The sequence below is a fragment of the Triturus cristatus genome, chromosome 7, assembly GCF_964204655.1.
Source record: "Triturus cristatus chromosome 7, aTriCri1.1, whole genome shotgun sequence".
Lineage (NCBI taxonomy): Eukaryota > Metazoa > Chordata > Amphibia > Caudata > Salamandridae > Triturus > Triturus cristatus.
The window spans coordinates 565,066,827-565,091,679 of record NC_140590.1 but is presented as its reverse complement, the minus strand read 5'-3'; the positions used below and the strand labels follow the sequence as shown (position 1 = coordinate 565,091,679).

At 49.5% G+C, this 24,853-nt stretch overlaps 1 protein-coding gene across 1 annotated transcript in view; it reads right to left on the bottom strand.

Annotated features, from left to right (window-relative positions):
• Positions 1-785: 785 nt before the first annotated feature.
• The window catches only part of FADS6 (fatty acid desaturase 6), a 178,449-nt gene continuing 154,381 nt past the window's right edge, over positions 786-24,853 (bottom strand). The window contains exon 6 of the mRNA XM_085617082.1: positions 786-2,577. Coding sequence (XP_085473208.1) covers positions 2,428-2,577 — 150 coding nt within the window. The 3' untranslated portion in view covers positions 786-2,427. The remainder of the gene's footprint in view (positions 2,578-24,853) is intronic.

The window sequence follows — 24,853 nt, the reverse complement described above, 5'->3', positions numbered from 1 at the left end:
TGTAGTTGAAATGTTCTGTATAACTTAGGTGAACCCCTGAATAGTTATATCTGTAGATCTGTATGATAACAAAACTATTAGGTGTTAACATTTTTACTGTTGTACTCACTCTTTGCATGAATTTGTGGTTTAAAGAAAGTTTCAATTATCACCATACCTTTTTTTTAGAATAAGCTCTAATAAAATAAAGCAAATTTAAAAGCATACTTGTGGGGCTCAAATAACTTCTTTTGACCATGCCCCACAGAGGAACAGGATTTTTTAACATCATCGACAGTGATTAATTTGAGCCTAAGGCTTCTGGTGATTGGCACTGAATCGTCGAGCACGGCTCTAGTGACACTCCACCACATGGTGGCGCTGTCTATCTAATTTTGAGATAAGCTCAACAATAGTCAATATACAATTAAAAATAGAACAATACCTGCTGCTTAAGCCACCATCATAGCTCTGGGGTACTGGAAGAGTCTGAATTGTCACACTTGTAGGAGTGTGGTGTTTAGTAGTTGTGGTGGTGCTGTCATTGGCAGCTCTGGCAGGGGCAATGGGTGGAGCGCGCTGCAGTGGCCCCTGAGAGGGGCCCTGGCCCTTACTTAAAAAAACCCAAAAAACTAAGCACTGATTCTTCGAGCATTATGTGCCCCGTGGCTTAAGAAATTGGGATTAGTACATATCATGTTTGCTGCAATGACTAGGATTCTAGGATTGATATATGTTGCAACCATTATTTAAAGAAATTACTTACACCTCAAATACATCATTCTTACCAAGCACCCAGGTGAACTAATTTAGTGCATGTTTTATTTTTAGGTTTAGAAACAACAGTTTTTTGTATCCATGAACTACGGTTTGTAGCCGGAGCTTTTGTTGTTGTTGTACAGAAATAGAACGTTCCGGTTAGACTAATTAAATACAACCTAAAAATAAATCGGAGCTAGAAAAATATATTTTGCTGTACAACTAAGAGTTCTTTTTTTAGAGTATGTTGGTCTCTCATTATTATTTGTACCTTTTCTGCTGCGTATAGCGTTCATTAGAACCGGTTTCTCTGCTCCCAGTATCTTCCCAACAGTTGACCGATGTTGACTGCACTGTCATCACAGCAATGGAGGTACAATGGCTGCTATCCTGTCTCCCCACACCACGCCCTGGAAGTCCACAAATTGAGGAAAACGGTGGAACGGTGAGGGCAGTGTTACCACCAACCCCGCCACACTCCTCAGGTCTGTACAGAATTGTGAAAGCCAGGGCTATCTGTTGCACTTAGTAACAGCTCTATCTGTCAGCCACTGTCACACTCAGAAGGAAAAGCAGGGGAAGGCCAGAGGAAGGCAGAGGTAGGTGACAGGATGGCAGATATTTATTAAATAGATGAGAAGAAGCGGAAGGCAGAACAAATAGAGAAAGAGTTTGTTGAAGGACGTCTGATACTTTTTTAATGGATTTCAAGTGAAGAAGGGAGGGAAGACCTGAGAGAGGTGAGGGTAGTGTAGTCAGATGGTAGGTGTAATCTTTTTTATATATGTAGTTGGGTTTGAGTGAGGGCTAAGGACAGAGCCATTAGAAGTGCCAGGAGGACAGATTTTTTTAGGGAACTCACCCTGTGTCTCATATGCAGTTTATTTTGTTTTACTGAACTCTAGATGAAACCCCTTAATTTGATGGTAAACATCAAACAGCTGCGTTATGGTTGCAGTATGTCATGATACAGTCTTTGAATAGTAATGCTGAGGTTTAAAGTGCTGCACGACTTCAAGAAGATAATGAAAACAAAGACAATCATTTAAAGCATCGGCGGACATGCTTTTAAGATTTAATTTAAATTCCTGAGTTGTAGTATATCCCCCACATTCCTATCCTCATCAGCAACACATTACTAATGACATCAGATCTTAGAACAAGGATAGCTCATATCATGTGTATCAGTGCATTTATATTTATAATGTGTTTATTCTATCTGTAAACTAAACTGTTATATGCATGTACATTATGCTTGTGCTTGCTGGAAGGGATGGGGCGTGGTGAGCAGCGGGGACGAGAGAGGCAAATTGGTTTTCTAAGATGGAAATTATGACACTAGAGTCAGCAAGACCTTCAGGTCCTGAGATGCCGGTAGCGTGGGATTTTTAGGACTTGTGGTGAAAGAATGGGGGGGAACAGAATAAATAATGGGCTCTAATTTATGTGTCGTCTTACGCGCACAAGGGTCTTTTCTAAACCAAATTGTCTTTGGATCTGCTACCGGGGAGCATCTCAAGTTCTGTGTGCTGTTCTCACTTCTCATAGTGCAGGTATAGGCACGGGGCTCTTGCTTTCTCTGCTGTAGGTTGGCAGACAAGTCCATTCTCCAGATCCCATCACAATGAATGTTATTGTTGTCTATCAAGTGAGCACAGAAGCCCCGGGATCGCTCTCCAGTCTGGTCGGTCACTGAATCCCAACAAGTTGAGTTATAGGTGGCAAGTGGACCATCAGTTCTTCGTATCTGTCCAGGAAGAGTCGCAGGCGGGAGAGGTAGGTGTCCTCGTGGTATGGGAGCTTCTTGTCCAACAGGTACTTTGACACAATGGGTTTTATCTGGAAGAGAAAGCAGAGGTGCAAAATGTGATCACTATATGACCCCTGCAGAAGCCAGCACAAGGATCAGTGGTTTTATTGTTAGGGTATCTATCTCACTTGGGTCTCCTAATCAGCACCCATGCTTTCTTAAAACTACTCTTATAATTTACGAACGTATACGTGCATAGAAGCATGGCGCGGAGTCCAGAACCTTTTCCTGGTCTTTCAGAGTACACCATTCACGTTCATCTTGCCAACCCAAAGCTGCTTGAAAACTTCCTCCATGATTCACTGCTTCTGTGTGGAGAAGGACATCTGGTCCACACCCGCAGTGTAGTCTTTCTGAATACAAAGTTCAGGCTCCTGCTACTTGTCACCAGCTTTCAAGCTCCCCTAATGTCTTTTGAGGTTGGCAGTGCTAGGGGCGTTAGATGAATCCCACACAACGCTCAGATAGAGCAGAGCCTGGGATTCGATTCATGGATGTCCCAGGATATGTATCTGACAGAATAGTTTTTTAAAATTTAAATAGATAACCTCAGAGGAAATGTAACTACCTCGTTTACATTACAATCTTAGACTGCCAGCTTATCTTCCCATGTACTTTATGATTCTTACATTTTATATTGATAGGAGTGAAGGAGGGCACGGGACGGATGAGGCTTGGTTAAAAATGACTTGACATTAACATTTATTTTAGCAGGTTCCAACTGAGGATTTGAATATTACAAATGAGCAATTATTATTTGAGGTGGGACGTAAATTCAGTTACTTGATGTTTGTGGTACAAAATCACACCCCTAACCACCACCCCAAAGACTGCTCTGAAAGTAAGCCCACAGGATGCAGCTAAAGAGACGGCATAACATGTCAGTCCTTTGACCACATGAGGGAAAGAGGCTTGTAGCGCTGCATGCTAAGGAATGCCACGGTTACAATAATGAAGCTTGAATAACCCTCAGCGGAGTCACTGTATCCTTCAGGGAGCCTGGAAACAAGGAGGGACACGAGCGCGCGACCTTGGAAGATCTGAGAGTTACTTCTGGCCCATATCCAGAGGATTGTTGGGCCTGGCCTTGAATGGCCCTGCAAGCCGCCAGACAGACCGCCTAAACCTCAGTATCCCAAGCCGTACACAGCCAGTAGGGATGCTTCGGAGACTGAGCCATGGGAGGCTCTCGCTTGAGGACCGTCCTGCCTGCCTTGTTCTGACTGGCTTGTCATTTGTTTGCGGAAGCTTGGAGATTGGTGTTATTTGCACAGTGAGGCATGCAGAGAATTAAAAGAGAGAGGCACTGCGGTTGGTTTGTAAAAAGGGGGTGTATAGGGAACCACCCTTAGATAATTCTTGCAGGTATTGATGGAAAGTAGTCTGGTCATCACATTGGACTCCGAGGTTCCACACTGCGTTTGCAGAAGAGAAGAATGCGGTCTGGAAATGATGGTCCTTTGGAAATGCAAAGGAGAGGCAGAAGGGTGGACCAGGAGAACTACTGGGATTGTGCAACCATTCAGCGAATGTGTGACACACTGTGCCTAGTTGTGGTTAGGAGAAACAGGGTGGTGGCAGGTCAGAGATAAAGTTCTGCCTTCCTGTCCAGTGTTCACTTAAGATTACCTGATAAATCGCTGAGTGTCAGATGTGTTCAGTGGTGACTCGACCCCCTGATGACCTCAAGGTACAACCCACTTATCACTGGTTTAACATATGTATGTGGGAGTGTCTGTATTCAGAGACACAAGGCCACTTTTTCTCGTCATTCTAGCAAATAGTTTGCGAGGCCATTCAGAATCTTTTGATCTCACCTTAGGGGGACCATGTAGTGAAACATTGAGCAATGTACTTGTGGGACCGGCCTCGTGGCGTGGACCCCCCTGACCATTAGTCCCCCCAACCCGACTCATGCAACCCCCCCTGATCCCTGGTCAGAGACCCCCGGCCACCATGTCCCGATGTTCCGATGGCTGACCCAGGGCCCCAGCGAAACCTAGACCTTAGACGCGCCATGCTCGGCCAAGGGAGAGGGAACCCCCCCAAGCAAGACAGGGAGGAGTAGTCTCTGTCGCACCTCTGACCTCCTCTCAATGGAGGGTTTCGATCGCCCTCCGGGCCCCCAGGGAGCTGGCTCCCCGCATGCTGGGTGTCTGGAGTCCCTCCCGGCCCTACTTCAAAGGATCAAAGAGCCGAGCGACATGAAATCCCAACACACCGCTCCCGACGCCAAGACCCCTCTCTGTGAGGACGCTGGACTTCAAAGGGAAGAAGGCGTATAACAGAGGGTGCTGAGGGGACTGGGCCACAGAAGACCTGGAACTACGAGAGCCCTGCGGACCTGGTCGCGGCTCGACGAAACCTGAAGGAAAGACGCTACCCGATCCCTGAAAATCACCTGAGCCCTGCTGACGCCGTCGCGGCTCCCGAGAACACTAAGAACACTGGAGCCCTGCTGAGAGACTCGCGGCTTCCCCCGACCCTAAGACCATCGAAGCCTGCTGAGAGACTCGCGGCTCCCACCAACTCAAGCCCGGCTGAGCCTGCCAAGTGAATCGCGGCTCCCCGAAGATCACCCGATTGACATTTCCTTCCTGCCAGAGCCCTGCGGACGTGGTCGCGGCTCGAGAGCATACTGGTCCGGCTGGACCCGAGACTGCACCGTGTCCCCCGGCTCGAGGATTGAGAGCTGTGCGAAGGATACTCGGCATTGACTCTGAACCAAGAACTGTCCCGCTACTCCAACCCCCCTGTGCAAGAATTACCAAGCTTATTGTACCGACCAAAGACTACCTTGCGGATCATAAAGGTCCAACAAATCTTAGATAAAGATCTCCGTCTACTGAAACCTACTGTGTGGTGTCTCTTTGTCAAGTAGTGCAAGCTCAGCGCGTGCGAGCCTAAGTTCGAAACCCCCCTTCCTGAAGGGGCCTCACCGCCGGTGCTCGGCCTGGTTCTGGGAGAGGCGGGTCACGGGGTGGTCAGGAACGTGTTCTGTAACCCCCCTGGGATCGCCCTTCCAAGAGTACTCTCATAGAAATGCGTTGACTCTTTTACTCACCATTACACAGGCAGGTGGAGCATGAAGTGGAATGCTTCTGTTTAGTAACGTGACGACTCTATTTCTCATCATTAGCTATGAAGGTGGGGCAGGTGGCGGAATATTGCTATTTTAGCAGTGGGTTGCGTCTTTTACTCCCTATTACATACGCTGCTGGAACATGGAGTGAAATATTTCTATTTAGCAATGCATAGATTCTTTTTCTGGCCATTACACATGAAGGTGGGGCATGTGATTAAATCTTTCTACTTAGCAGTGCCTTGACTCATCTACTCATCCTCACACATGCAGGCAGAGCATGGAGTGGAATATTTCTATTTAGCAAAGCGCATATTCTTTTTCTGACCTTTGCACATGAAGTTGGGGCATGTGGTGAAATATACTATTTAGCAATGGGTTGACGCTTTTACTGACCATTACACATGAAAGTTGAGCCTGTAGTTGAATATTTCTTTTTATTTGCAACATTTCTTTATTGAGAATTCTGCATATACCCACAGGAGGCCAAAAAATGCTCTGGAGCACAATTCCAAGGTCAATGTGTACAAACCTCATGCAGCAGTGCATCTGCCTGTCTGTCTCAGTACAGTAGATCAGGATGCTGCCAGGTATAACCCACGCTGCGACGCGAGAAGTCAATTCACAAGAGAATGCGAAACTCTGTTTACTGACTGAGGGAAGGGAGGGCAGGAAGGGAGGACAGAGGGGAAAAGTACCACTGCACGAGGTTACACAATAGGCCTGCCTGATGATGCATAGTTGTAACTAGAGACCAGCCTAGCACATATAGAATGCAATAAGGTAATACTGGCATCTACGCGCCACCTCATCATCATTGAGTTCAGAATTTACAACCTGTAACAAGGATTCGTTAATATCCATACATTCGGTCTGTATCGGAGAACTCCACATAGGTTCCGAGGAGATTATAGAAATGCAGTAGAGAGTCCCAGAAACATAGGACCACGCCCACTACAGGTGCAGCAAATATAGGTACTGAGGTCTTGATCCCTTTTTGTTATTTCTACAAAGACCATCCTGTAAAGGGCATGTCCCTATATTTGCTGCTGTTACATGGCCTCGCCTGATTCCAGAGGAGGACCCCAGTTCCTGCCAAATACTTAAAGTACGTCATTTAATTTGAAAGTGACCCTCTTGCGTGTTGCAGTCCATTCATTACTGGTCGCTGGGGTGCTCTGGCACCAGTGATGGAGGATACACAGCTTAGCCGCCGCCAAGAAGTGACCGGCTTCTGATGTGTGTGCCATGTGTATCTTTGAATCGTCCGAGAAGTCAATGAGAAGCTCTAGATGGGATGAAGCGTGTATGATGACAGAGATCATTTTACGCGGGAACGCCCAGATCTGGTGAAATATTTTATTTAGCAATCTGTTAAATCTTTAACTTACTGTTACACATAGTGACCTAAGGTTCCAGAACCATAAAGGGGTCCGGGTATAAGGCAGAAGATCACGTTTTCACATCTCATAGCACATTCGAGGACATGTTGGAACATATTGGAATTTTTTGACAATTTTCGGCATTCAATGGAATGTTTCAGGAATGACTCTTGGTTGGAGTGCCTACTTTCACCCGCAGGTAATCTCTGAAAACATGTTTATTGGCGGTCAGTGAAAGTGCACCCTTTATCTAAATGTAGCCTTAATATAGCGGCATATCTGATGACCGGTGGTGTCCCAGTGATGTAGTTTGTTATAACCATGTACTGTCAAGTCATAAGCAGCGCATGGGGGAATTTAAGGTTCGGTAGTAAAATAAGAAATCTGAATTTCCGTGTATTTGTATTAGATTGTTACCACAATATCCCTTCAGATTAGACTTGAAGGGGATTTCTCATAGCATGGGATCGAATGCAGGCTCAGTGGAGCACCGGAGTGTCCTTTTAACAAACTGTTCTCAGTGAATATCTTGGGGTTTGCAAGGATGCAGTATAACTTCTGCTATGAGTACCGATGGTCATGGCGTGGCGATTGGCCATGACTGGTGCCTAGTGTCGCTGCTGCCATAACTGCAGAGCGGGCCTACAGGTATAAGCTATGGGCACTGTGCAGGGCATAACATCAGTACTAACAAGTCATGTGCTAGGGGCGAACCCAGCTTCATCATGGACATTCATCCATTCCTCCATGCCTAATACTCTGTAGGTCCGGTTTTCATGAAGGAAACACTCCACCATGCTTCTGTGAGTGCATTCAAGAAGGTAACACACCACCGTGCTTCTGTGAGTGCATTCATGAAGGAAACACGCCAGCATGCTTCTGTCAGTACATTCACAAAGGAAACACACCCCAACCATGCTTCTGTGAGTGCATTCAAGAAGGAAACACACCACCGTGCTTCTGTCAGTACATTCACAAAGGAAACACACCCCAACCATGCTTCTGTGAGTGCATTCACGAAGGAAACACACCACCGTGCTTCTGTGAGTTCATTCACAAAGGAAACACACCACAACCATGCTTCTGTGAGTGCATTCACGAAGGAAACACACCACCGTGCTTCTGTGAGCACATTCACAAAGGAAACACACCACCGTGCTTCTGTGAGTGCATTCACCAAGGAAACATGTCCCCATGCCTCTGTGAGTGCACTCACGAAGGAAACACACCACCATTGTTCTGTGAGTGCATTCACGAAGGAAACACACCAGCATGCTTCTGTCAGTACATTCACAAAGGAAACACACCCCAACCATGCTTCTGTCAGTACATTCACAAAGGAAACACACCCCAACCATGCTTCTGTGAGTACATTCATGAAGGAAACATGTCCCCATGCCTCTGTGAGTGCATTCACGAAGGAAACACACCACCAAGCTTATGTGAGTGCATTCACAAAGGAAACACACCACAACCATGCTTCTGTGAGTGCATTCACAAAGGAAACACACCACCGTGCTTCTGTGAGCACATTCACAAAAGAAACACACCACAACCATGCTTCTGTGAGTGCATTCACAAAGGAAACGCACCACCGTGCTTCTGTGAGTGCATTCACCAAGGAAACATGTCCCCATGCTTCTGTGAGTGCATCCACCAAGGAAACACACCACCGTGCTTCTGTGAGTGCATTCATGAAGGAAACACACCTGCATGCTTCTGTCAGTACATTCACAAAGGAAACACACCCCAACCATGCTTCTGTGAGTGCATTCACGAAGGAAACACACCACCGTGCTTCTGTGAGTGCATTCACCAAGGAAACATGTCCCCATGCCTCTGTGAGTGCATTCACGAAATAAACACACCACCGTGCTTCTGTGAGCACATTCACAAAGGAAACACACCACAACCATGCTTCTTTGAGTGCATTCACGAAGGAAACACACCACCGTGCTTCTGTGAGTGCATTCACGAAGGAAACACACCACCGTGCTTCTGTAAGCACATTCACAAAGGAAACACACCACAACCATGCTTCTGTGAGTGCATTCACGAAGGAAACACTCCACCATGCTTCTGTAAGCACATTCACAAAGAAAAAAACCCACAACCATGCTTCTGTGAGAGCATTCACAAGGGAAATACACCACTGTGCTTCTGTGAGTGCATTTATGAAGGAAACACACCACCGTGCTTCTGTGAGCACATTCACAAAGGAAACACACCACCATGCTTCTGTGAGTGCATTCACGAAGGAAACAGGCTACCATGCTTCTGTGAGTGCATGCAGAAAGGAAACACGCCACCATGCTTCTGTGAGTGCATGCAGAAAGGAAACACACCACCATGCTTCTGTGAGTGCATTCCCCAAGGAAACACGCCACCATGCTTCTGAGAGTGCATTCACCAAGGAAACACGCCACCATGCTTCTGTGAGTGCATTCACAAAGGAAAAACACCATCATGCTCCTGTGAGTTCATTCATCAATGAAACACGCCACCATGCTTCTGTGAGTGCATTCACCAAGGAAACACGCTACCATGCTTCTGTGAGTGCATTCACCATGCTTTTGAGAGTGCATTCACCAAGGAAACACGCCAGCATGCTTCTGTGAGTGCATGCAGAAAGGAAATACGCCACCATGTTTCTGTGAGTGCATTCACTAAGGAAACACGCCACCATGCTTCTGTGAGTGCATTCACAAAGAAAAAACACCATCATGCTTCTGTGAGTGCATTCACCAAGGAAACACGCCACCATGCTTCTGTGAGTTCATTCATCAATGAAACACACCAACATGCTTCTGTGAGTGCATTCACCAAGTAAACATGCCCCATGCTTCTGTGAGTGCATTCACGAAGGAAACACACCACCGTGCTTCTGTGAGTGCATTCATGAAGGAAACACGCCAGCATGCTTCTGTCAGTACATTCACAAAGGAAACACACCCCAACCATGCTTCTGTGAGTGCATTCACTAAGGAAACACACCACCGTGCTTCTGTGAGTGCATTCACCAAGGAAACACGCCACCATGCTTCTGTGAGTTCATTCATCAATGAAACACGCCACCATGCTTCTGTGAGTGCATTCACCAAGGAAACACGCCACCATGCTTCTGTGAGTTCATTCATCAATGAAACACGCAACCATGCATCTGTGAGTGCATTCACCAAGTAAACATGCCCCATGCTTCTGTGAGTGCATTCACAAAGGAAACACACCACCGTGCTTCTGTGAGTGCATTCATGAAGGAAACACGCCAGCATGCTTCTGTCAGTACATTCACAAAGGAAACACACCCCAACCATGCTTCTGTGAGTGCATTCACGAAGGAAACACACCACCGTGCTTCTGTGAGTGCATACACCAAGGAAACATGTCCACATGCCTCTGTGAGTGCATTCATGAAGGAAACACACCACTGTGCTTCTGTGAGCACATTCACAAAGGAAACACACCACAACCATGCTTCTGTGAGTGCATTCACGAAGGAAACACACCACCGTGCTTCTGTGAGTGCATTCACGAAGGAAACACACCACCGTGCTTCTGTAAGCACATCCACAAAGGAAACACACCACAACCATGCTTCTGTGAGTGCATTCACGAAGGAAACACGCCACCATGCTTCTGTAAGCACATTCACAAAGGAAAAAACCCACAACCATGCTTCTGTGAGAGCATTCACAAAGGAAACACGCCACCATGCTTCTGTGAGTGCATTCACAAAGGAAATACACCACTGTGCTTCTGTGAGTGCATTTATGAAGGAAACACACCACCGTGCTTCTGTGAGCACATTCACAAAGGAAACACACCACCATGCTTCTGTGAGTGCATTCACGAAGGAAACACGCTACCATGCTTCTGTGAGTGCATGCAGAAAGGAAACACGCCACCATGCTTCTGTGAGTGCATGCAGAACGGAAACATGCCACCATGCTTCTGTGAGTGTATTCACAAAGGAAACACGCCACCATGCCTCTGTGAGTGCATTCATGAAGGAAATATGCCATCATGCTTTTGTGAGTGCATTCACGAAGGAAACACACCACCATGCTTCTGTGAGTGCATTCATGAAGAAAACATGCCACCATGCTTCTGTGAGTGCATTAATGAAGGAAACACACCACCATGCTTCTGTGAGTGCATTCACGAAGGAAACACCCCACCATGCTTCTGTGAGTCCATTCCTTACGGACACACGGTGCTCTCTTTCTGTGAGTGCATCCCTTATGGACACAAGACCCGGTGTTTCTGTAAGTGCATTCCTTATGTACACAGGGCTGTGAGTGCATTCCTTATGGACACAGAGCCCTGTGTTTCTATGAGTGCATTCGTTATGGACACACGACCCTGTGTTTCTGTGAGTGCATTCGTTATGGACACAGGGCCCTGTGTTTCTGTGAGTGCATTCCTTATGGACACACAACCCTGTATTTCTGTGAGTGGATTCCTTATGTGCACATGATCCTGTGTTTCTGTCAGTGCTTTCCTTATGGACAAACAAGCCTGTGTTTCTGTGAGCGCATTTCTAAAAGACACACAACCATGTGTTTCTGTGAGTGCATTTTTTATGGACACAGGGCCATGTTTTTTCTGTGAGTGCATTCCTTATGGAAACACGACCCTGTGTTTCTATGAGCGCATTCCATATGGACACAGGGCCCTGTGTTTCTGTTTGTGCATTCCTTATGGACACACAACCCTGTGTTTCTGTGAGTGTATTCCTTATGGACATAGGGCCCTGTGTTTTTGTGAGTGCACTCCTTATGGACACACAATCCTCTGTTTATGTGAGTGAATTCCTTATGGACACATGACCCTGTGTTTCTGTGAGTGTATTCCTTATGGACACAGGGCCCTGTGTTTCTGTAGTGCATTCCTTACAGACACACAACCCTGTGTTTCTGTGAGTGCATTCCCTATGGACACAAGACCCTGTGTTTCTGTGAGTGCATTCCTTATGGACACAGGGCTGTTAGTGCATTCCTTAAGGACACACAACCCTGTGTTTCTGTGAGTGCATCCCTTTTGGACACACAACCCTGTGTTTCTGTGAGTGCATTCCATATGGACACACGATCCTGTGTTTGTGTGAGTGCATTCCTTATGGACACAGCACTCTGTGTTTCTGTGAGTCCATTCCTTATGGACACATGACCCTGTGTTGGACCCACGGCCCTGTGTTTCTGTGAGTTCATTCCTTATGGACAGAGGACCCTGTGTTTCTGTGAGTGCATTTCTTATGGACACAGGGCCATGTGTTTCTGTGAGTGAATTCCTTATGGACACAGGACCCTGTGTTTCTGTGAGTGCATTCCTTATGGACACACGTCCCTGTGTTTCTGTGAGTGCCTTCCTTATGGACACACAACCCTGTGTTTCTGTGAGTGCATCCCTTTTGGACACATGACCCTGTGTTTCTGTGAGTGCATTCCTTATGGACACACAACCCTGTGTTTCTGTGAGTGCATTCCTTATGGACACACAACCCTGTGTTTCTGTCGGTGCATTCCTTATGGACACAAGACCCGGTGTTGCTGTGAGTGCATTGCTTATGGACAAAGGGCAGTTAGTGCATTCCTTATGGACACATGACCCTGTGTTTCTGTGAGTGCATTCCTTATGGACACACCACCCTGTGTTTCTGTGAGTGCATTCCTTATGGACACACAACCTTGTGCTTCTGTGAGTGCCTTCCTTATGGACCCACAACCCTGTGTTTCTGTGAGCGCATTTCTAAAGGACACATGACACTGTGTTTCTTTGAGTGCATTCCTTATAGACACAGGGCGCTGTGTTTCTGTGAGTGCATTCCTCATGGACACATGACCCTGTGTTTCTGTGAGTGCATTTCTCATGGACCCACAACCCTGTGTTTCTGTGAGCGCATTTCTAAAGGACACATGACCCTGTGTTTCTGTGAGTGCATTCCTTATGGACACAGGACCCTGTGCTTCTGTCAGTGCATCCCTTATAGAAACAGGGCCCTGTGTTTCTGTGAGTGCATTCCTTATGGACACAAAACCCTGTGTTTTTATGAGTGCATTCCTTATGGACACAGGGCTGTGAGTGCATTCCGTATGGACACACAACCCTGTGTTTCTGTGAGTGCATCCCTTTTGGACACACAACTCTGTGTTTCTGTGAGTGCATTTCTTATGGACCTACGACCCTGTGTTTCTGTGAGCGCATTTCTAAAGGACACATGACCCTGTGTTTCTGTGAGTGCATTCCTTATGGACCCACGAGCCTGTCTTTCTGTGAGCGCATTTCTAAAGGACACATGACCCTGTGTTTCTGTGGGTGCATTCCTTATGGACACAGGACCCTGTGTTTCTGTGAGTGCATTCCTAATGGACCCACGACCCTGTGTTTCTGTGAGCACATTTCTAAAGGACACATGACCCTGTGTTTCTGTGAGTGCATCCCTTTTGGACACACAACCCTGTGTTTCTGTGAGTCCATTCCTTATGGACACACAACCCTGTGTTTCTGTGAGTGCATTCCTTATGGCCACACAACCCGAGTTTCTGTGAGTGCCTTCCCTACAGACCGACAACCCTATTTTCTGTGAGCTCATTTCTAAAGGATACATGACCCTGTGATTCTATGAGTGTATTCCTTATGGACACACGATCCTATGTTTCTGTGAGTAGATTCCTCCTGGACCCACGACCCTGTGTTTCTGAGGGCGCATTTCTAAAGGACACATGACCCTCTGTTTCTGTGAGTGCGTTACTTATGGACACAGGACCCTGTGTTTCTGTGAGTGCATTCCTTATGGAAACAGGGCCCTGTGTTTCTGTGAGAGCATTACTTATGGACACATAACACTGTGTTTCTGTGAGTGCATTCCTTATGGACACAGGGCCATTGCTTCTGTGAGTGAATTCCTTATGGACCCACGACCCTGGGTTTCTGTGAGTGCATTCCTTATAGACACAGGGCCCTGTGTTTCTGTGAGTGCATTTCTCATGGACACACGTCCCTGTGTTTCTGTGAGTGCATTCCTTATGGACACAAGACCCTGTGTTTCTGTGAGTGCATTCCTTATGGACACAGGGCTGTGAGTGCATTCCTTATGGATACACGACCCTGTGTTTCTGTGAGTGCATCCTTTTTGGACACACAACCCTGTGTTTCTGTGAGTGCATTCCTTATGGACACACAGCTCTGTGTTTCTGTGAGTGCATTTCTAAAGGACACATGACCCTGTGTTTCTGTGAGTGCATTCCTTATGGATACATGGCTCTGTGTTTCTGTGAGTGCATTCCTTATGGACACACAACCCTGTGTTTCTGTGAGTACATTCCTTATGGACACAGGGCTGTGAGTGTTTTCCTTATGGACACACAACCCTGTGTTTCTGTGAGTGCATTCCTTATGGACACATGACCCTGTGTTTCTTTGAGTGCATTCCTTATGGACACACAACTCTGTGTTTCTGTGAGTTTATTCCTTATGGACACAGGGCTCGGTGTTTCTGTGAGTACATTCCTTATCGACACATGACCCTGTGTATCTGTGAGCGCATTCCTTTTGGACACACAACCCTGTGTATCTGTGAGCGCATTCCTTTTGGACACACGACCCTGTGTATCTGTGAGTGCATTCCTTATGGACACAGGGCTCGGTGTTTCTGTGAGTACATTCCTTATCGACACATGACCCTGTGTTTCTGTGAGCGCATTCCTTATGGACACACGCACCAGTGCTCCTGGGGGCAGTTTTCACTCCTGAATGAAACACATCCCGTGGTTCTGTGCGCACATTCCTGATGGACACAGCGCTGCCAGCGCTTCTATCACACATTCATGTAAGACACCAGCTCTCAGAGCACACACTTTACTTAAGGCACAAGTTGTTCAATGTTTATTTTGCACAAACTCGCCCTGGTGGGACGCACTTGTCAATCATGAAGCAGCACAAACTCATCTTTAGCACATTAGCTCTTTACGACCAAGGAGTATCTGTGGTGTAGCGGTCTAGTCTGCGACGCACACTGCGTGTGACATCAGCGGACATCCCGTAGCGGCCATGTTCTAGCGATCAGCGATTAGCGCGCCGAATTCAACCCTAAAAGAGCTCCGCTCCGGCGCTCCTGATAACTTACTCAAATAAACAGAGTTACTCCCTCCAGCCTGTGTGTGTGTCCTGTGTGCCTACTTCAGTGAGAGTCCACGATCTTACAATGGCGGCGAGGTGGTAACGAGGGGGCCCCACACGCACCCTAAACCCACGTGGTAGCAGAGCACAGGCTGGGCAACTCGGAGGATACCATTGGGGGCGCGGCAGAGCAGCGGAGAGCGCGCGGTGCGAAGGAGAAGGCGCCGTTTGGACACCGCTACCGGAAGTGAGCCTGGTGAGTGGGCACGCACCGACAAACCGCGCCACGTGCGACAGGACAGCGCTAACCGTGCCCCGAAGGGGGGGTAGAGACTCCACAAGCTGGCAGACACCAGTGCTGACCATTCGGACAGAGAAGAGTCCGGCCTGGACGACGCGAGGGGGAGCAGAAGCGCCCAAGCACCCAGTTTGCCTGGAAATTCCGCCACAAGTCGGCGACGCCACAGTTCCGGTGGGAAGATGAGCTCGCAAACGTTTTCATTGACAAATCCAGTGCCCTTCCTCACTAAGGTCGGGGAACCTGAGATGCCATGGGAGGATTGGAAGAGGTATTTCCTTAATTATATATCGGCATTAGAAGAGGAGGGCGAGACAGCATTCACGAGCTCGAGGAAGAAGAAGATCCTGCTCCATCATTTGGGCCCGGTGGGACAAAGGGTGTACGAAGACCTGGTGAAGGAAGTGAGACCAGCGGATGACGACAACGTGTTCCAACACGCAATTGAAGACCTGGATGCCCACTACCGCCCGGCGGTGTGCACGGCAATTGACCGGTACAAATTCTACCACAGGGCACAAAACAAAGGGGAGGCGGTTGACGAATACGTGGCGGCACTGCAAAAACTGGCGTTGACATGCAAATTTGGGACCTTGCAGGAAGAGCTAATCAGAGACCAGATCATCATGCACACGGTAAACACGTCCATCCAAGATAAACTGTGGGCCAACGGCGATGCCCCACTAAAACGGTCGTATCCATGGTGAAGAAAGCTGAGTTGACCAGAAGGTGCGCGGAAGCGGCCAAATGAGAACACCAGTCAGAGCTAGCTGTGTGCAAAGTGGAGGATCGGAAGGTCATGGACAGCAAGGCGTCCACGGGACAACAAGGCACGAGGAATTACAGACGGGTCAATGCCCGTAATGCGAGACCCCAAGGACAGCGACAGTGGAGTACGAATGCGTGCTACAGGTGCGGGAGTGGTACCCATGCCGCCAACGACAAGGGCTGTCCGGCATTCGGTGCGAAGTGCGCATACCGTGGGTTGCTCGGTCACTACGAAAAAGTATGCCGGAGGAAAGCCCCGCGGCAACAAGTGAAGTATGTGGCACAAGATACAGGCAGAGGGGCAGAAGAGGAGAACCCCGAGGAAGACGACGAGATCTTAATAGTAGAAGAGCAAATACTGGGCATAGAGAGCTCGGTGGAGAAGAAACCGAAGTGCGACATGTGTATAGGAGGAGTACGGGTCACCATGGTGGCGGACTCGGGATCGCCCTACACGATCATAAGGAGGAAGGTATGGGAAGAAGACTTCGCCACACGTACAAAGTATCGCCTCAAACCGACGGACATCCATCCGGTAACGTTCACCGGGGAGCCCATACCCATGGTAGGGTATTGCCCTCTCACCTTCGACTTCAAGGGCAGGACATGCGAGGGAAAACTATACGTGGCGGAGAAAGGACCATCAGTACTGGGCTGGAAGGACCAAGGGGAGTTAGGAATAAAACTGAACCCAGGGGGACGCACGCAAGTGCTCATGACCGACGACAGTCCGGACCAGGAGGCACAGCGGTGGAAGGAAGAATTCCCAGAAGTCTTCAAGGACTCCATTGGTCGCCTAGCGAAGTTCACGCACCGGATATGCCTGAAAGAAGGAGCCCGTCCAGTGTCGCACAAAGCGCGCAACATCCCATTTCGGACTAGGGCAGCGGTACAAGAAGAACTGCAAAGACTGGAGGACAATGGGGTGATAGAGACGATTGATAACGCGGAGTGGCTGGCACCCCTGGTGGTGGCGCAGAAGCCTAACGGGAAGGTGAGGCTGTGTGTGGATCTAAGGGAGCGTAATAAAAACATCGTGGTGGACAAATTCCCACTCCCTAGGATCAACGAGATGTTGGCCAAGACCCAAGGAGCAAAATGGTTCTCCACCGTAGACTTGACGTCGGCCTACCACCAGATTGCCCTGAACCCGTCATGCAACCACTTGACGTCCTTCATCACACCCTTCGGATGCTACAAGTTTTTACGGATGCCCTTTGGCCTCGCCTCAGCGGCAGCAGTCTTCCAGAAGCTTGTGTACCGACTGTTCCATAAGAAAGCTGGCATCCAATATTTCCAAGACGACATCTTGGTCATGGGAACGTCACAGGCGGATCATGACAGAAAGCTAGCAGAAGTGCTCACGGTACTAAAGCAGAATGGACTCACGGCCCAATGGGACAAGTGCAGGTTTGGCATGGACAAAGTTACTGTTGGAAGGCGTTCCCCGGGGAGGCTGCGGAATGGGTTCCTGACCACCCTGAGGCCCACCTTTCCCAGAATTAGGCCGAGCAAGAGCAGGGAGGCCCTTCCTGGAAGGGTCTCGCACCTAGGATTGCACGCGCTGCGCTTACTCTCTCTCCGGATAGAGGGACACCACACAGTAGGTCGTTATAAGGCAATAAGCTTTTATCAGTTGTTGTCAGGGATCTTTATGATCCGGCAGGCAGGTGCAGAATTAATGCCACAAGCGGCAGCGATCTTGTGATGATGGGAAAAGGGGTAGCGGGACAGTCTTTCAATCAGTGTCTCTGCGAGGTATCCGGCGCACAGCTCTCAATCCTCGAGCTGAGGGGATGTTGCTTCTCTCGGCAATCTCTGCCGATTCTCTTGGAGGAGCGGGCCGCGAGTCACTCAGCAGGCACCGGAGAGTCGTAGTTCAGGGAGCCGCGACGGCGTCAGCAGGGCTCAGATGGTTCAGAATTCGAGGAGCCGCGACGGCGTCAGCAGGGCTCAGATGGTTCAGAGTTCGGGGAGCCGCGACGGCGTCAGCAGGGCTCAGATGGTTCAGAATTCGAGGAGCCGCGACGGCGTCAGCAGGGCTCAGATGGTTCAGAGTTCGGGGAGCCGCGACGGCGTCAGCAGGGCTCAGATGGTTCAGAGTTCGGGGAGCCGCGACAGCGTCAGCAGGGCTCAGGTGGTTTCAGAGTTCGGATAGCGTTCTTCTGTTCGGTGAGCGATCGAGCCGCGACCAGGTCAGCAGGCTCTCGTCAGTCCAGGTCTTCTCTGCCTCTCGTCCCTTCAGCACCCCTTGTTATACTCCCCCTCCTCTTTGAAGTCCGGAGTCCTCGCGGAGAGGGGTCTCGTGCCTGGGGGGCGGTGTGTCGGGGTTTCCTGTCGCTCAGCCCCTTGATCTGTTCAGATGTGTCCGGGAGGGACTCCAGACACCCAGCAGGAGAGGCGCCCGCTCACCGGGGGCCTGGTGGCCGATCGAAACCTCCCTCGGGGAAGAGACCAGAGGTGTGACAGAGTCGGCGCCTCTCGGTCTGGTTTGGGGGGGGTTTCGTTCTCCCTCGGCCGGGCATGCGTGTTGGGGGATCTGGTCGGCCCTCGGGATGTTGGTCCACGGAGGCCGGAAGGCCATGCCCACGAGGTTCGGCGTGTTTGTAGTGTGACTTGCTGGTCGGGAGGGCCCACGCCACGAGGCCGGTCTCACACGTGCCCCCCCCAGCTGAAAGGCGGGGAGAACTACCCATCCACTTGGGAGTTCTCCTCGCTGAATCGGAAGAATCAGGACAGGCCGTCCGCGTTGGCGTGGTCAGTCCCGGGGCGATGTTCCACAGTGAAATCCATCCCCTGGAGAGAGATGGACCAGCGTAGCAGCTTGGGGTTTTCCCCTCGCATCTGCATCAACCACCGCAGGGGTCGATGATCTGTTTGCACTCGGAAGTGTGTTCCGAACAGGTAGGGCCGTAGCTTTTTGAGAGCCCAGACTACGGCGAACGTCTCTCGTTCAATTGTGCTCCACCGCTGTTCCCGGGGCAGTAACCTTCGGCTGATGAAGGCTATGGGCTGATCTATGCCTTTGTCGTCGTATTGTGAGAGGACTGCCCCGATGCCGTGTTCCGAGGCGTCCGTCTGGACCACAAACTCCTGGGCGTAGTCGGGTGCTTTGAGTACTGGAGCCGCGCACATTGCGGCCTTTAGGGTGTCGAACGCCTTCTGGCAGGCGGGAGTCCAGTGTATTTTCTTGGGGTGTTTTTTGGAGGTTAGTTCTGTGAGAGGGCCTGCGATGCTGCCATAGTTTTTAATGAACCTTCGGTAGTAGCCGGTGAGGCCCAGGAAGGCTCGGACTTCCGTTTGGGTTGTAGGGGGTTCCCAGGACAAGATGGCGTCGATCTTCGGCTGGAGGGGGGCGACCTGCCCACTCCCCACCTGGTGCCCCAGATAAGTTACGGAGCCGTGCCCAATTTGACATTTGCTAGCTTTGATGGTGAGGCCGGCCCGGCGTAGAGCCAGCAGGACTTGACGGAGGTGCTGGAGGTGCTCGGTCCATTGGGAGCTGAAGACTGCTATGTCGTCAAGGTATGCTGCGCTGAACCCCTCTAGTCCGGCCAGGATCCTGTTCACCAGCCGCTGGAAGGTGGCCGGGGCATTTTTCATTCCGAACGGCATCACCCTAAAGCGGTAGTGCCCATCCGGGGTGGAGAAGGCGGAGCGCTCCTTGGCTCCCTCGGTGAGGGCAATCTGCCAGTACCCACTGGTCAGGTCGAAGGTGCTGAGGTAGCAGGCGGCCCCAAGGCGGTCAATGAGTTCGTCGGCACGGTGGATAGGGTGAGCGTCTGCTCGGATGACCGCATTGAGGCCCCGGTAGTCCACGCAGAATCTCAGCTCGGGGGCAACACCCGGGGTATTCGCTTTCGGAACCAGGACTACCGGGCTGGCCCAGGGGCTGTCGGAGGGTTCAATCACCCCAAGGTCTAACATCTTTGCCACCTCGGTCTGGATGCAGGTCCGGACCCGATCAGGGACCCGGTAGGCCCGATGCCTCACTGGGGGGCTGTCTCCGGTGTCCACGTCGTGGACACACCAGCTGGTGACCCCGGGGGTCAGGGAGAAGAGATCCGCGAACTGCCCTAGTAGCTGGCGGCAGTCGTCGGTCTGTTGGGCTGTGAGGGCGGTCGACAGTCTCACTCCCTCCACGGATCCATCGGTTTCCTTCGCCCCCCAGGGGGTCTGGGAGGGGCTCGATGTCTTCTTCGGCCCCATCGTCGGTGGCCAGGAGTAGACTTAATTCGGTCCGCACAAAGTGGGGCTTGAGGCGGTTCACGTGGAGAACCCGGAGGGGGTTCCGCGGGGACTGCACATCGATGAGATAGGTGACTTGGCTCTTCCGCTCGATCACCTTGAAGGGCCCAGTCCATTTATCTTGGAGAGCGCAGGGTCTCACCGGGGCCATGACCCAGACTTGTTGGCCTGGCTGAAACTCGACCAGCTTAGCATTCTGGTCATACAAGCGCTTCATCTCTTCTTGACTGGCCCCGAGGTTTGCTTCTGCGAGTTCCCTGAATTTTCGGGTCTGGTTGCGGAGCGCCAAGATGTATGGGAACACGTCTGGAGGGGTCCCCCGGGGGGTTGCTTCCCACCCCTCCTTGACCAGGCTCAGGGGTCCTCGGACGGGGTGTCCATATAACAGTTCGAATGGGCTGAATCCCAGGGATTTTTGGGGAACCTCCCGGTAGGCGAACAGGAGACATGGGAGGAGGACGTCCCACCTCCGGCGTAGGGGTTCCTCGAGGCCCATGATCGTCCCTTTCAGTGTCTTGTTAAAGCGCTCGACTAGGCCGTTTCCTTGGGGGTGGTACGGGGTGGTGAATTTGTACGATACTCCGCACTGCTGCCAGAGGGACTTCATATATCGGGAGATAAAGTTCGTACCCCGGTCACTCACGACTTCGTGGGGGAACCCCATGCGGGAGAAGATCCCCATCAAGGCCCGGCCCACCACGGGGGCCGTTACGGTGCGGAGAGGGATGGCTTCGGGGTAACGGGTGGCATGGTCCACCAGGACGAGGATGAACCGGTGGCCCTGGGCGGTCTTAGGGTCCAGTGGTCCGACAATGTCGATTCCTACCCGCTCAAAAGGGGTACTGACGACGGGGAAGGGTTGGAGCGGAGCCTTGCGCTTGCCCCCACTCTTTCCGCTGGCCTGGCACGTGGGGCAGGACTTGCAGTGGGCCTCCACATTTGCTCGCATCTTGGGCCAATAGAAGTGGGTGACGAGTCGCTGGTAGGTCTTATCTTGGCCTAAGTGTCCGGCCAGGGGTACATCATGGGCCAGGCCCAGGAGAAGACTTCGGAAGCGTAGGGGTACTACTAGTACTCGGGCCGATCCCAACTCGGCCGACTTCTGTTCACTGTACAGCAGTCCGTTCTCCCAGTATACCCAGTGGGTGCCAGTCCGGTCGCCTGCTGCTTGGGCCTCGGCCTGTTGTTGGGGTCCAATGAGGGACGGGCAGGTGGATTGTTCTTGGCAGAACTCTTCACGGGAGGGGCCCCCTTCGCAGGGCCACGGGGCCAGTTCTGGCAAGTCCCCGAGTTTGTATCTCACAAAAAGTGATGAAATGCTAATGTCCTAAAAGGGAGACATGTGTGTATGAGGAAGGGAGGCCAAGAAAATAATTCTTTTAAAGACGAGAACCCTCACTCACCCGAGGGTGACATGCTTCATCATTGGGTCCCCTCTTGCACACTGTAACCGCAAGGTATACAGTGTGGGCTACAACTCTCAAAAAAGGGACAAGAGAGGAGCGTGAGGTGTTTTAATGGGGGTATCCAAAGTGACAGGGGGAGTAAGGGGCAGAGTGTGAAATGAAACAGTGTGTAGGTAAGTAAAACTAGCTACAGGGTAACAAAATCAATTTTAATAGTAGTTCCCATCAGCTAGGATTAAAATGAGGTGATCTAGGATTAACAAAATATCCTAGTAATTGGTGGTCGACATGTTTCTGCCAGATGACTTAATTGTTCGCGGCATTCATCAGGACCTCTCAATATATCACTCTGCTCGTGTAATCAAAATAAATGAGTTACAGACCATACTCGTTGGTAGGTTGTAAATGACAAAAGGACCAGCTGCAGTCCGGTACAGTGTCTCTGAAAAAAATATTTAACAGTTCAGTGTCATTTATACCAACTTAAGAGGTCAACCTCCACATATCAAAAGAAACACCACACACGTGATATGTGTTGCACACGTGATAAAAACACAAATCATTCTGGTGAGTGAGTATATTCTAGGAACTCACCTAGGGGTAATATTAATTTACCTCTACCTTGCGACGAATGATGCTAAAGAGCACAGATTACTAGAAAGATAAAAGACTGGTTCAGAATGGTTTTCACATGTTGCACGATAAAAAACATATAGACTAATAGATTAGTTTTGCTCTCATTCGGTATAGTATGGCAAGCACAATCTATAATTCACACAATCAGTAGTATTTCAAATAAAAATTAAATTGTTCTCATGTCCCAAAAGAAAGGAAAAGGGGAGGGTGGAGGGGTGTGACACGCAGTCACTTCACGCCACGTGTCGCATGTAGATGTATGGGACGGACTATATGCCAAATTACAGTCGTCTGTATGTAGTAAACCACACATAAAACTCAATATTCCCAAAGTGGGTACAGAGCGTCACTCGCCCGCTCCCAGCTCTTAGAATCATGGAGTTTGACAATACAAGTTAGGTTAGTGAAAACTGCACCGACCCGATTGAAAAGGCACTCGATATCTCCGACACCCATAACATTACCGGTTTCCCACACTCACTCCAGAGCGTCACTCGCCCGCTCCCAGCCCTTAGAATATGGAGTTAGACAATACAAGTTAAGTTAGTGAAAACTGCACCGACCCGATTGAAAAGGCACTCGATATCTCCAACACCCATAACAATGCCGGTTTCCCGCACTCACTCCCTTAATTACCTTCCGTTAGTCTGTCTCAGCCTAATTAGAGCACCAACCCGCTGGGGAGAGGCTGCGCGTCTCGCAGTGGTTATGACAGCTCCCGTGTATCTTCGTGAGTGCGTGTACCCGGAAGTGAAGCAAATAACTTCCGGGCAGCGCAGAATCATGGGAAATGTAGTTTACTGCAAGGCGGAGGCGCTAGACACGATTGAAATACAGCACAAAACGCCGTATTGAGGCTATAGTAATTGTTACCACCAGTTTGACATTCAAAGCGTTATGTGTCCAAGTACAACATACAGAATGACAAACCCAGGACGTCTAGTGTTACCTCCGTGTGATATGTAATTAAGTCAGCAAAAAACGGGAGCTCTATACAAAAAAGGCTATATGACCACAGTCATACACATCCAGATAAGGTGGCTAAATAAATGGAAGCACTCCATAAAATCGTTACCAAACACGGAGCCAGATGCCAAATCCAAAACACATAGTATTTGTAATTACATATATAGTGCATGTATTAGGCTGTCTATCCCATAGGAAATCAGACCAGTAACGCAACATAAATGTGTGGTGTTGTGCGGCATCTACGAATGGGAGAAGATGATAACGGAGACCTGGAAAAGTTACACAGAGCACCAGGGAATATCTTCATTCAGACCTCTCAGGTGGCTTTTAAGACGGAACACCCACCGTTGTTCACGGCGGAATAGAACTTGTTCCAAAGGTCCCATATTAACATCATAGTGAGGTTTGTCAATGATGACCCATTGAAGGTCGTTTTCTGTGTGGCCCTTCTCAAGGTAATGCCTAGTCATGCGTGTATTCGATTTTTTGCATCGGATGGTACTACGATGCTCAGTAATTCTTTGTCGTACTTTGCGACAAGTCATTCCAATATAAATCAATGTACACGGGCACTTAATCATATATATAACCCCACTGGTGTTGCAGTTTGTGTGGTTATTCAATTTCCATGGTCTCCCCGGTAGAATGTCCAGCTCCGTGGTGTGACTGGTGAAGGGACAGCACGAACAGGATCCGCATGGAAAATGACCAACCACAGGATTAGTGTTCCATAGTGTTGACTGGCTGTTGTGATGTACAACAGTTCTTGGTCGTGTGTGTACCATGAGGTCCTGCAAGTTACTGCTCCGTTTCAATGCAAACAGGGGTGAGTCCAATGTCAGCTTGCCTGTATTGAGTATGTGCCAATTCTTGTTGATGGCCCTTTTTACATTTGTAGTTAAGTTACTGAAAGTTGTCACACATACCAATCTGTCTGATTTTGGTTTGGTGTATGTTTCCAGGAGTGCCCCCCTGTCATTGTGGCGTGCTCTTTTTGCCGCTCTTTTTACCAATTGTACTGGATAATGTCTGGCAGCTAGTTCATCAGTTAGCTTTTTGGCATGTTTATAATACTGCACCAATTCTGAACAATTTCTCCTCAGTCTAAGAAATTGACCGACTGGAAGGTTGGTAAGTAATGCCCTTGGGTGGAAGCTATGAAAGCTCAATAGGGAGTTACGGGCCATCGGTTTCTGATATAGCTCAGTATGGATCCTCCCATCTTTAGGGTATAGTCGGAGGTCCAAGAAGGGAATGGAGAAGTTATTATTCTCACCAGTAAACCTCAAGTTAGTATCCCGTGTATTGAGCCATATAGAGAAGTCTTCTAGAGACTCCTGGTCACCTTCCCAGATGACCAGGATGTCATCTATATAGCGTTTCCACAGTTTCAGTTGA